The sequence below is a fragment of the Microcaecilia unicolor genome, chromosome 12 (genome assembly GCF_901765095.1).
Source record: "Microcaecilia unicolor chromosome 12, aMicUni1.1, whole genome shotgun sequence".
In the NCBI taxonomy this organism is placed as follows: domain Eukaryota; kingdom Metazoa; phylum Chordata; class Amphibia; order Gymnophiona; family Siphonopidae; genus Microcaecilia; species Microcaecilia unicolor.
In genome coordinates this window covers 102,191,434-102,204,544 of record NC_044042.1, presented here as the reverse complement: position 1 = coordinate 102,204,544, position 13,111 = coordinate 102,191,434, and the positions used below count along the sequence as shown (strand labels likewise).

The following is a 13,111-nucleotide window of genomic DNA, read 5'->3' as shown; positions in this document are numbered from 1 at the left end:
ACTATTCCTAATTCTCTGACTTTTTGTAGTGCAGAAGCGGAGAAATGATTGAATAATGATTCACAGTAGGGTTTGGCATCTTATGTTTCTGATAACTACTTGACAAGCATCACTAATTAGCGTGCTCTATCCATGTAGATGCTCATAGGAATATACATGGTTAGCATGCTCTCATTTTTAGTGCGTGCTAAAAATGCCTGCGTACCTTTATAAAAGACTCCCTACATCCTGTTCCAGTTCTTTCCTTGAGCCTAAAACTCCCTTATACTTCCCGGAGTACATTCTTAATATTTTATCTTCCATTTTTCACAGACATTAAATAAGTACATAAGTGTTGCCTGGCCGGTTAAGTGCTGAATATCGGACTTGACTGGCCTCACAACACCCCCAAAAGAGCCAGTTTTCAGTTCGGCACTAACCAGTTACTTTCAGTGGTGCTAGCCAATCAAGTTCTGCTGAAAATTAGCGATCAGCTGCCAACAGGAAATGTAACTGGCTGGGAGCCATTTCTGGACAGTTATATCATTTTGAATATTGACCTGACCATGTACTAACAGTGCAGTGCCATGTTAACACTTAATGCCTTGTGCTAATTCCTGCATTGGAGGAGGGAACAGACAGGGACTGTGAATTTGACGTTACTGTGGGGTTATTCACCACACATCAACTGCTAGCTACACCTCTAAATATGTCATTAACTGCATTCTACGTTATCTACTGTGCAATTGTGTTAACTATATGGCAGTGGCATAGCCAAGGGTGGGCCCAGGCCCACTCACTTTGGGCTCAGGCACATCCAGTAGTAGCACACCTATGATGTGGCTGGCAGGGATGCCAAAGCCCCACCAGCCGAAAACTCCCAGCAACTGTTCCTCCTGCATACCTTGTAAATAGCAGATCTTCGCCTGCAGTGAGCAGCAACTGATACATACTTTTCGCACTGGCCCCACAGCCTTTCATCTGATGTAAAAAGGAAGTTGCATCAGAGGGAAGGCTGTGGGGCCAACATGAGCAGTGTGTATTAGTTGCTGCTCGCTGCTGATGAAAATCTGCTATTTAAAAGGTATGCGGGGGGGGGGGGGGGAATGTTTTTGAAACCATATGGCATGCAGGCGAGAGAGGGAGAGACCAAATCACTTGTGGGACAGGGCGGAGTTCTGCCCACTCATCTTGAGCCCAGGCCCACCCAAAATTGGGTGTCTGGCTACGCTCCTGCTATATGGCACCTCCTCCTCCCCCCACCCCCAAAACATATGTGCTGAAAGTGCCCCAGCTGTTACCACAGATGTTTTGCATTTATCACTCTTCAACTTCCCTACATCATCATCTTTTTTTTTGCAGTGAAACATCACAATTTAGTTTCTTGATCTTCACTCCCAGTCTTTCAGAGTTACTAACAGGTCAGGTTTTCAGGATACCCCTAATGCACATGTATGAGAGATATTTGCATACAATGGAGATAATAGGCATGCAATGTCTCTCATGCATATACATACTAACATAGTAACATAGTAGATGACGGCAGAAAAAAGACCTGCACGGTCCATCCAGTTTGCCCAACAAGACAAACTCATATGTGCTACTTTTTGTGTATACCCTACTTTGATTTGTACCTGTGCTCTTCAGGGCACAGACCGTATAAGTCTGCCCAGCACTATCCCCACCTCCCAACCACCAGCCCCACCTCCCACCACCGGCTCTGCCACAGACCCTATAAGTCTGCCCAGCACTATCCCTGCCTCCCAACCACCAGCCCCGCCTCCCAACCACCGGCTCTGGCACAGACCCTATAAGTCTGCCCAGCACTATACCCACCTCCCACCACCGGCTCTGGCACAGACCGTATAAGTCTGCCCAGCACTATCCCCGCCTCCCAACCACCAGCCCCGCCTCCCACCACCGGCTCTGGCACAGACCGTATAAGTCTGGCCAGCACTATCCCCGCCTCCCAACCTCCAGTCCCGCCTCCCACCATTGGCTCTGGCACAGACCCTATAAGTCTGCCCAGCACTATCCCTGCCTCCCAACCACCAGCCCCGCCTCCCAACCACCGGCTCTGGCACAGACCCTATAAGTCTGCCCAGCACTATCCCCGCCTCCAGGGGCGTATCTGCGTGGGGCCTCAGGGGCCTGGGCCCCCGCAGATTTCGCCCTGGACCCCCCTACCGCTGCCAACCCTCCCCCTCCGTTGCTCGCCTACCTTCGCTGGCGGGGGACCCCAACCCCCGCCAGCCGAGGTCCGCGTCCTCCTGCCGCTGCCGGCTGCCTCTGGTGCTTTCATTTGTCCATTGAAGCTGGCGCCGATGAAAGTTTCTTTTGAGTCTGACGTCGCTGCACGTTGTACGTGCAGGACGTCAGACTCAGAAACATTTTCTGAGTCTGACGTCCTGCACGTACAACGTGCAGCGACGTCAGAGTCAAAAGAAACTTTAGTTGGCGCCAGCTTCAATGGACAAATGAAAGCACCAAAGGCAGCCGGCAGCGGCAGGAGGACGCGGACCTCGGCTGGCGGGGGTTGGGGTCCCCCGCCAGCGAAGGTAAGCGAGCAACGGAGGGGGAGGGTTGGCAATGGTAGCGGCTGGGGGGAGGGGGATCGGCAATGGCGGCGGCGGCGGGGGGGGGGGCTATAATGTGCCCCCTCACTCTGGCCCTGGCCCCCCCTACCGCCGCAGTTCAGATACGCCCCTGCCCGCCTCCCACCACCGGCTCTGGCACAGACCGTATAAGTCTGTCCAGCACTATCCCCGCCTCCCAACCACTGGCTCTGGCACAGACCGTATAAGTTTGCCCAGCACTATCCCCGCCTCCCACCACCAGCTCTGGCACAAACCGTATAAGTCTGCCCAGCACTATCCCTGCCTCCCAACCTCCAGTCCCGCCTCCCACCACTGGCTCTGGCACAGACCGTATAAGTCTGCCCAGCACTATCCCCACCTCCCAACCTCCAGCCCCGCCTCCCACTACCGGCTCTGCTATCCAATCTCGGTTAAGCTCCTGAGGATCCATTATGCATTATGGCATACCCTGAAAACCTGACCTTTTGGGGGCAGCCAAGGACTGAGAAGGAAGAGCAAGGGGTGTGTGTGTGTGTTTTGCTCTGGTGCCTTCTACCCCGCTCAAGTCTGCTGGTGTCTTACAGTTGACATCGTACAGTGGTCCACGTCCTCATCAGCAAACAACACAGCATCTTTGCTAAAGACGGCAGCTCCCCGGAACACGAATGATGCAAAGAGATGGATGTGGATAAAGTTTCTGGTGCAATACAACTTCCTGAAAAAAATTTCAGCAAAACAAATATCAGAAGTGAGACTGGAAAATGCCCATTTATAGAGCTCCGTACTTGGTATTTTTGTTGTTTTTAAGCTGTACCAACTGTGTTTTTCGACAGAGATTTCTGTATCTTCCACATTTACAAAGGGGACAAATATTCAGCTGGCAGTGGTTGGTGGGGGTTTTTTTTGGCTGCTGCTGGCATTATTCCTTGATATTCAATGCCGGGTGGTGTTTGGGGACCGGCATTGATTATCCAGGTCTGTGCGGCCGCTGTCACTTTTCTGGTTAAGTGCAATAATCAGCACTTAACCACAAAAATTAACCCGGACAAAGACAGGACTGTGTTCTATGTGGTCCCATTTGCCCAGTTAACTTATTTATTTGTTACATTTGTATCCCACATTTTCCCACCTATTTGCAGGCTCAATGTGGCTTACATAGTACCGGAGAGGTGTTCGCCACGTCGGTTGATAACAAATACAACGTTATATAGTGATTGAATGAGGTAGTTGTAAAGGGTCGAAAGGAATGAAGATTGTATATTGTCCAGTACGATCATTGGTCATGCTGTGTTGCTGGGTGAAGAGGTTACGAGAATATCGACACTTAATTGTATAAGTATCGCCTGCCGCCCCTGAACTGTCCACATAATCACCTGCTTCAAGTTTCGTGGTTAGCACTGATATCCGATTCAGTGTCACTGAATGTTAGCAGATAACTTTGCACAAGCAACTTAGGGGGTCTTTTACTAAAGATTGAAGCGTGTTATCTGCCACAGGATCCATCTTATTCCTGTGTGCTGCAGATAACACGCACTAAGACCCCTTTAACTAGGCCGGAGCTTCTTCTGCCTGTTTAAATCACTTTGAAGATCAACCCCTTAGTTTACATAAGTACATAAGTAATGCCACACTGGGTAAAGACCAAGGGTCCATCGAGCCTAGCATCCTATCCACAACAGCGGCCAATCCAGGCCAAGGGCACCTGGCAAGCTTCCCAAACGTACAAACACTCTAGACATGTTATTCCTGGAATTGTGGATTTTTCCCAAGTCCATTCAGTAGTGGTCCATGGACTTGTCCTTTAGGAAACCATCTAGCCCTTTTTAAACTCTGCTAAGCTAACCGCCGTCACCACATTCTCCGGCAATGAATTCCAGAGTTTAAATATGTGTTGGGTGAAGAAATATTTTCTCCGATTTGTTTTAAATTTACTACACTGTAGTTTCATCGCATGCCCCCTAGTCCTAGTATTTTTGGAAAGCATGAACAGACGCTTCACATCCACCTGTCCCCCCTGCTGTTTGTGCTCTCTCTGGAGCCTCTTTTGTGTGAGATACAAGTGGCGGAGCGCCCCGGAATCCAGGGGGTAGTTACCAAAATACTTAGGTAGATGATCTTTTACTATTGTTAGACTCGGCCCACTCAACACTGCAGTGCTTACTGGATGTACTGGAAGGCTATGGGAAAGTGTCGGGATTCAAGCTTAATCTTGCAAAGTCACAAGGACTGCCATTAGGAGGGGAGGTGCGGAGTAGCTGGGGAGATCGGTTCCCACTGGAATGGGCAGCAGGCAAGATTAAGTACCTGGGGGTCTTGGTCCCGACAGACTTGTCCATGCTATACAAAATGAACGTGCTTCCGCTATTGGCGGAGACTCGCCGATTGCTACAACTCTGGGGCGCCCATCCCATTTCACTCACCGGCCGTATAGCACTCTTCAATATGATGATAGCTCCAAAGTGGCTTTATTTATTTCAAATGCTGCCGCTATACTTGCGGAGAAGAGAGGAGCGGCTGTTACACCGGCTGGTGCAGGGCTTTTTGTGGAGGGACCGGCACCCCAGACTTCCCATGACAGTGTTACAAAAACCTAAGGCTCACGGGGGAATGGTATTATTGAACATCAGATATTTGGTAGTGTCATGTGCACTGAGGCATATACGAGACTGGTTAACTGGCACTCAAGACGTCACACCAACTGCGATAGAAACTTTGTTAGCCCCCAAGGAGTATCTGGGATGGCTGGTGCACACAACAAGTAGAAAGCTGCAGCTGGAGATTCGAAAAAACCCGTTTATTAGTTCAGCAAGGGCTGCTTGGCGGTGGCTGTGCAGGCGACATAACTTTTCCCCAGCTGCCACACCATTCTTACCATTGAAAAATAATCCAGACTTTCCAGCGGGCACTTCCTCTAAGACCCTTCTTGCTTGGCAAGCACGTGGGATTCACTTCATGTATCAAGCTGCTGGATAAGGAAAGGAAAATAAAAAAGTTTTTCAGAACTGCAGCAGGAATTTAAATTGCCAGCTTTGGACTCCTTTGCATATTACCAAGTGCGTCACTATGCTTCCTCACTCGGATGGGTGAATCTTTGTGAGGATGTTCAAGAAATACTGAACTCGGCCCTTACTCTGGGATCTCAGAACACAGTGCCGCTGAGATTTTTTCATCGCAACCTGTTGGACACGACAGAAGACATAGACTATGCCAGCTATGCGAAGAAGTGGACGGCGGACTTAGCAGTGGAAGTCTCAGAGAGTTTGTTCACTGGCTTTCTCAGGAGCATACTGAAGAGGGCCACATTCTCCCATGTCAGGAAGTATTTTTTCACGGAGAGAGTAGTGGATGCTTGGAATGCCCTCCCGCGGGAGGTGGTGGAAATGAAAACGGTAACAGAATTCAAACACGCGTGGGATAAACATAAAGGAATCCTGTTCAGAAGGAATGGATCCTAAGGAGCTTAGCCGAGATTGGGTGGCAGAGCCAGCCGATGGTGGGAGGCGAGGATAGTGCTGGGCAGACTTATACGGTCTGTGTCCTGAAGAGGACAGGTACAAATCAAAGTAGGGTATACACAAAAAGTAGCACATATGAGTTTGTCTTGTTGGGCAGACTGGATGGACCATGCAGGTCTTTTTCTGCCGTCATTTACTATGTTACTATGACTGGGAATCGCAATACCAATTCGCATTAAGACTGTATGTGGCGCCCAATCGAGCATTCAAGGCGCGATTCAGAGCATCTGGGGCATGTCCAAAATGTGGCAAAGATCCAGCAACTTTAGGCCATATGTTTTGGTCTTGCCCGCAAGTAATGAACTTTTGGACAGAGATTCTAGATGCGATTCGGAAGTATTGGAACAGCACGGTGCCCTTGCAGCCTTTGCTTTTATTTGAGGAGTTTAAATACGGGGGACTTCGAGTACCGGGCCTGAAGGACTTTCTGCGGAGATCTATGTTGCAGGGGAAGAGAGTACTGCTACTGAATTGGAGAGAGTCTACTAGTCCAACTCTGGCGCAGTGGAGGATACAAATGATTGAGCGGTTAAAGCTGGAGAGACGGGGGATTAAAGATCTTGAAACAACAGAAGGCAGGCACCTGCAAGCGGTGTGGAGTTGGTTTTGGGACACGTTGCAGCCAGCAGCTAGGAGCAGTCTCCTCAATGGTTAAATGCTTTTGGACTACTTTGTTGGGATGTGTTATGCCTTTTTGCCTCTATTTCAGGGAAGGGTAGGGAAGGGAAAAGGGAGGGGAAAGGGGGTCAAGGGGGGTAAAAGGAGAGGAGGGGAGCAGAGATGGGCTGTTTAGGGCAGGGTTTAAATAATTAAACTGTCGGATACTAGACCTTATGCAGATGGTTGTTGTATAGTATGGTAGTGATGTTGCAAATTTTTGAGTGTATGCTTCACATGATTATCTGTCAATAACAAGATTTAAACAAAGCTTGGAATAGAGGGGGGGGGGGGGAAGAGGAGGGAGATAAAAGAGGGAGAAAATGCGATGATGAAGGTCTAGTTGAGACTACATAGAGCACACTGTTATAAGTGCCTGTTTTTATGTTATGTCATTTGCAAATGTGTTTGGTTTGAAGAATCATCAATAAAAATATTGAAATATAAAATTTTTGCTGAAAATGGACATGTGGCAAAATAAAAATTGGCGCACGTCCATTTTTGGCCTGAGACCTTACCACCACCCATTGACTTAGCAGTAAGGTCTCGCACGGTAATCGTCTACATGTGTAGAATGACAATTACCGCCCGGTTTCCGCCGTGCGCAGGAAAATAACAATTATTTTCTGGCGTGCGTAAAAAATGAAATTACCGCCTGGGCCATGCAGTAGCCAGGCGGTAACTCCAAATTGATGTTAATACGCAGCTTAGTAAAAGGGCCCCTTGTCAATTATCCAGGTACCAACATTGAATACTGGCAGTGTCTGGATAATTTCTGGGTCCACTCAACCCAGCCCTTGGACCTAACCTGAGAGTACTCTGGTGGTCAGAGCTAATATTCAGCAATGCTGTCTGGTGAAGTGCCACTAAATATTAACATTTGGGCCAGACAGGACAATTTAACGGGGTTAAGTCACTGAATTTGAACCCCTTATTCCTAACATCTATAGAGAACCTGGCCTGTGAGTCTAATCTTCGGTATAGACCTACCTGAACAGCGAGAAGATGCTGATGGCGATGATGAGGGCTGCAAGAGATGCTGCATATCCACAGGTGTAGAGAACTTTCACCGTTGCAAAATAACCCTTCTGTAGAAAAGAGAGAGGGTGAAGACTTCGATATGTCAGTGGCATCAAGACAACACAGTCGAGCTTGCACTGTGTGCTACACTGGTCATTTGCATGCAGCCGGAGAAATGGCTGCCTCCTCCTTGGAGTATCACATGATGGGGAAATCAGATGGCAGGAAAAAATAGCTTCAGGTTTTGCCCTGTAGTTTGGTTGCCTTAGAGAAATAAATAATATAGTGACTTGATATTCAAAAGTATTTACATAGTAATATACATTGAAGGGCATTTTCAAAAGGACATCCAAGTCAAAATAGAGATGTCCAGCTCATAACATCCACAAGGGATGACCATTTCACATGTATTTTCCAACAGGAAATATATTAGGATTTCCTGTTTGAAAATGTGTGAAATAGGCGTCCGTGTGCTGAGGAAGTCCAGCAAGAACAGCCATTTTACAAACCAGAATGGCAAAAAGAAACAGGGACATGGAAGTCTGTCTGGCAGCATCTTTTTTTAAAATTGCCACACAGACATCCTTTCAGAGCAGAGTGGCAGCCACTGTACCCAAACAGTCCTCTAAAAAACAGGGCAGACCAGGATAAAAAAGCAAACATAATATCTATGAAAACCAAATGCCTGAAGTAGTCACATTTCGTCTCCCAGCGGCTACATCAGGGTCCCTAAAGGCAGTGGCGTTCCTAGTGGGGCTGACACCTGGGGCGGATCGCCGATGCGCCCTGCCCCACTGGTGCAGCGACCCCCCCCCCCCCCCCCCGCGAAAGGACACCCCCCCCCCCCCGGGTGCACGCCGCTGGGGGGTGCTGCGCACCGGTCAGCCTCGTTCGTTTCCATGCTCCCTCTGCCCCGGAACAGGTTACTTCCTGTTCCGGGGCAGAGGAAGCATGGAAACGAACAAAGCTGATGGCACGCGGCACCCCCCCAGCGGCATGCACCCGGGGCGGACCGCCCCCCCCCCCCCCCTTTGGTTCGCCACTGCCTAAAGGCACCTACACCTGATAGCTGATAACGGTAAAATCTACAGCAGGAAAACCTTTGAGTGTTGCAGTATTACTGTGACTTTGCTGCTGTAGATTTTACCCTTATCTGCCTTTAGGGACCCTGATAGTGGAAAATTCAGCCCCGATGCAGCCTCTGGGAGGTGAAACGTGGCCATGTTGGGCATTCGGTTTTAATATAGTAGATGATGATGGCAGAAAAAGACCTGCACGGTCCATCCAGTCTGCCCAACAAGATAACTCATATTTGCTGCTTTTTGTGTATACCCTACTTTGATTTGTACCTGTGCTCTTCAGGGCACAGACCGTATAACTCTGCCCAGCACTATCCCCGCCTCCCAACCACCTGCTCTGGCACAGACTGTATAAGTCTGTCCAGCACTATCCCCGCCTTCCACCACTGGCTCTGGCACAGACCGTATAAGTCTGTCCAGCACTATCCCCGCCTCCCAACCACTAGCCCCTCCTCCCACCACCGGCTCTGGCATAGACCGTATAAGTCTGCCCAGCACTATCCCCGCCTCCCAACCATTAATAAATATTGTGTTTGCTTTTTTATCCTGGTCTGCTCAATTTATTGGAGGAGAGCCCACTGGTTCAAATCCCACTTTGATTTATTTATTTCTTTATTCTTTATTTGTAATTATCAATTTTACAACAGAAGTAATCAAGAAATAAGACAATATATAAAAATCTTCCAAACTAAAACAGATCAGTCAAAATAGACCACATTACAAAGGAATATTTCCTAACACTAAAGTCCTAATGCTATTAACAAGTAGTAGAGAGATATTACCACACCTATAATAATAACTTGTATCACAATCTATGATGAAGTACCTGTTTATCTGGCAAAAATGCCTCTAACCGAACAGGTTCCAAAAATATATAATTGGTAGTTTGGTAAGAAATTTAGCATCTACATGGGCTACACAGGAAAAAGGAAGCTTCCACAGCCAAACCCCTAGATTTTAACTGTAAGAATTCTTTCCTTCTCTGTTGTGTTCATTTCGATACATCTGGAAAATTCATCAACTTATAGCCACAATAAGGAACATCCTCCTTAGAAAAATAAGCCTTGAGAACCATCATATCGGAATCATTCAAGAAAGTGACCACCGGAGGCGCTGTAGTAGAGATATCATCATGAGACGATTCTGAGAACTCATAGTAACATAGTAGATGACGGCAGAAAAAGACCTGCACGGTCCATCCAGTCTGCCCAAGAAGATAAATTCATATGTGCTACTTTTTTATTTGTACTGTCCTCTTCAGGGTACAGACTGTATAAGTCTGCCCAGCACTATCCTCGCCTCCCAACTACTAGTCCCGCCTCCCACCACCAGCTCTGGCACAGACCGTATAAGTCTGCCCAGCACTTTCCCTGCCTCCCACCACCGGCTCTGGCACAGACCGTATAAGTCTGCCCAGCAGTATCCCCGCCGCCCAACCACCAGCCCCGGCACAGACCGTATAAGTCTGCCCAGCACTAGTCCCGCCTCCCAACCACCAGCTCTGCCACCCATTCTAGGCTAAGCTCCTGAGGATCCCTTCCTTCTGCACAGGATTCCTTTATGTTTATCCCACGCATGTTTGAATTCCGTTACTGTTTTCATCTCCACCACCTCCCGCGGGAGGGCATTCCAAGCATCCACTACTCTCTCCGTGAAAAAATACTTCCTGACATTCTTCTTGAGTCTGTCCCCCTTCAATCTCATTTCATGCCCTCTCGTTCTACTGCCTTCGCACCTCCGGAAAAGGTTCGTTTGCGGATTAATACTTTTCAAATATTTGAACGTCTGTATCATATCACCCCTGTTCCTCCTTTCCTCCAGAGTACACATGTTCAGGTCCGCAAGTCTCTCCTCATACATCTTGTAACGCAAATCCCATACCATCCTCGTAGCTTTTCTTTGCACCGCTTCTAATTTAACTCAGTTAAATTAGAAATAGTAGGATCTTTCTGTACCAAAGCAGGCTCTGTCTGTGCACCCACACACACACACACACTGGGGTTAAATAATACAACTTTGAAATCACAATATTTTCCACATTAGTAGTTTGCAATATTTCACAGAAATAATTCTGCAACAAAATCAATGGTGAGAGAAGATGCGTTTTAAGAAAATTAAGTATCTGAAGATTCTTAGCTTTTAATGAATTCTCCAAAGGTTCTATATGTCTATGTAGACTCATTCTATCTTTTTTTGTATTAGTTTCCAATAACATAACATATACAAGAAATCTTGTTTCAGAAAATCAGACAGAAAATTTCAATGGGTTTACATCATCCCTTAGATACATTATATAAGAAACATTAATGTCTTTTTTATATCACAAAGAAGAGGGGGGCATTACTAAAGCATATGGGGAGTACATCAAGAAAAAATAACCAAAGAACAGGCTTCGCACGCAATATCTATCCAATAATATTCAGTTTGAACCAATTGCTAGAGCGTGGACATTTATACCTTCCTTGAATCAATGAACACTTTTAACTGTTCCGGCTGGAAGAATATATATTTTAACCCTTCATATTTCACTACACATTTACTTGGATAGTTCAAAAAGAAAGAGGCTCCAAGTTCCTGGGTCTCTTTTCTCATACTCAAAAACTTTTTTCTAATCTCGTGTTTGTTTTGTAACGTCCTGAAATATACATATTGTTTTACCATAGAATAAATCATTCATTTTCCGAAAATACAATCTTTTTATAGCTTCAACATCTTGTAAAAATACGAACTGCACCATTAAAGTCATTCTTTCTGAATGTTCTGATAATGTCACTTCCAGCAATTCGGATAGATTTAAAGTTGTTCTTCCCACCTCATTTATAGGTTTACCAGTTGTAGACACACCTTCAGGAAAACTTTTATTTCTTATATAATATATTTTATTAATTGGAGGCAAAGATTCTGAAGAATATTTCAATTAGATATTTTTTGAAGGCATCCAGAGCTGATATCCCTATCTCTCTTGGAAATTTTAGTATTCGCAGGTTTAATCTTTGATTGTAATTTTCGATTTGGTCAATTTTTCTAGATATTATAATTTTGTCTTTTATCAGTTCTGAGGAAAGATCTTGTAACTTTTTTACATCTTGATTAGTCTTTGTTATTTGAGTAGTAAACTCTGTTTTTATACCAGTCAGAGAGTCAGAAAAAGTGTTCATTGTACTTACTAACGATGAAAGTTCTTTAGTAGATTTTTCCACACTCACAGCCAGTTGTTGGAGAACAACCCATATGTTCTCCAATGATACCGTCCCAGGAGCAGAATCTAATTGCTTCCAATCCATGCTTAGGCCCACAGGCCCTTGCAAACCATCTGGCTTAGCCATTCCAGCAGCCTCGATATAGGGCTCAATAATGGCAACCTCTTCGGTCCCGGTAGAACCTCTCTGGAGTTGGCGTCCTTCTGGGTGGGGCGGAGGTTCAAGCGCCGGAGGAGAAAGCATGACTTCAAGGCCCAAGTCTTCCAGAGTTTCCCCTATCTGGTGGACAGCGGGCTCACTCACAGCGTTTGGGAGAGAGGTTTGCGAGGTGAACTGATCGATCAACAGCTGACGTGGGGATGAGGTCCGGGGTGTCGAGGTTGCATTCCGGACCTTGCCCTTCTGTTTAGTATGTGGCATAATTCAGAGGAATTCGTTTTGCAGCGCATCGATCCCAGAAGAGTTCAGAGCTCGCTCACCTGCGTGCCGCCATCTTGGAACGCCCCCTCTGCATATTCATTCTTTCTATCTTTAATATGAGCCACACTGTGATAAGTAAGAGGCTGTCCTATCCTGGGTAGGCCACTAGATGGCGCTGTTCCCATAGAAATGGGGGAAAATGTCCGGGTGAGTCACTAGAGGGAGCCAGTAGAGGAATGCATAGGTGGAGGTTGCTAGGACCGGGGGGGGGGGGGGGGGGGGGGGGGGGGGAGTTCTGGGCTGGAAACAGGTGTAGGAGGTTATGGGCTGGGTCCTGCCTGGAATTGGGGGGAAGAGCCTGGAGGGGTGGAGAAGCTAATTAACCACCTTATACCTACCTGAGTTTTGAAAAGGAAGAGAAGAGAGCTGGCAGCTGGAGAATGAGGATCCCATGGAAGGTATTGGCTGAACTCTATGGACTTGTGGTGGACTGTGTGTCCAAAGGAGAAAAGCAGGCTGAAAATCCTGGGGTAACAAGTCCTTAAAGCATTAGTGTTGGAACTGTGTGTTCAAAGGAGGGTGGACTGTGTGTCCCAAGTACTGAGAAAAGCAGGCTGAAAATCCTGGGTAAGAAGTCCCCAAAGTATTGATGTTAGTACTGAGCC

At 47.0% G+C, this 13,111-nt stretch overlaps 1 protein-coding gene across 1 annotated transcript in view; it reads right to left on the bottom strand.

Annotated features, from left to right (window-relative positions):
* Positions 1 to 13,111, bottom strand: part of LOC115481407 (vasoactive intestinal polypeptide receptor 1-like) — a 141,053-nt gene that overhangs the window by 33,027 nt on the left and 94,915 nt on the right. Inside the window, exons 6-7 of the mRNA XM_030220494.1 lie at positions 7,718 to 7,815; positions 3,138 to 3,270 (exon numbers count right to left, since the gene is read on the bottom strand). Coding sequence (XP_030076354.1) covers positions 3,138 to 3,270; positions 7,718 to 7,815 — 231 coding nt within the window. The remainder of the gene's footprint in view (positions 1 to 3,137; positions 3,271 to 7,717; positions 7,816 to 13,111) is intronic.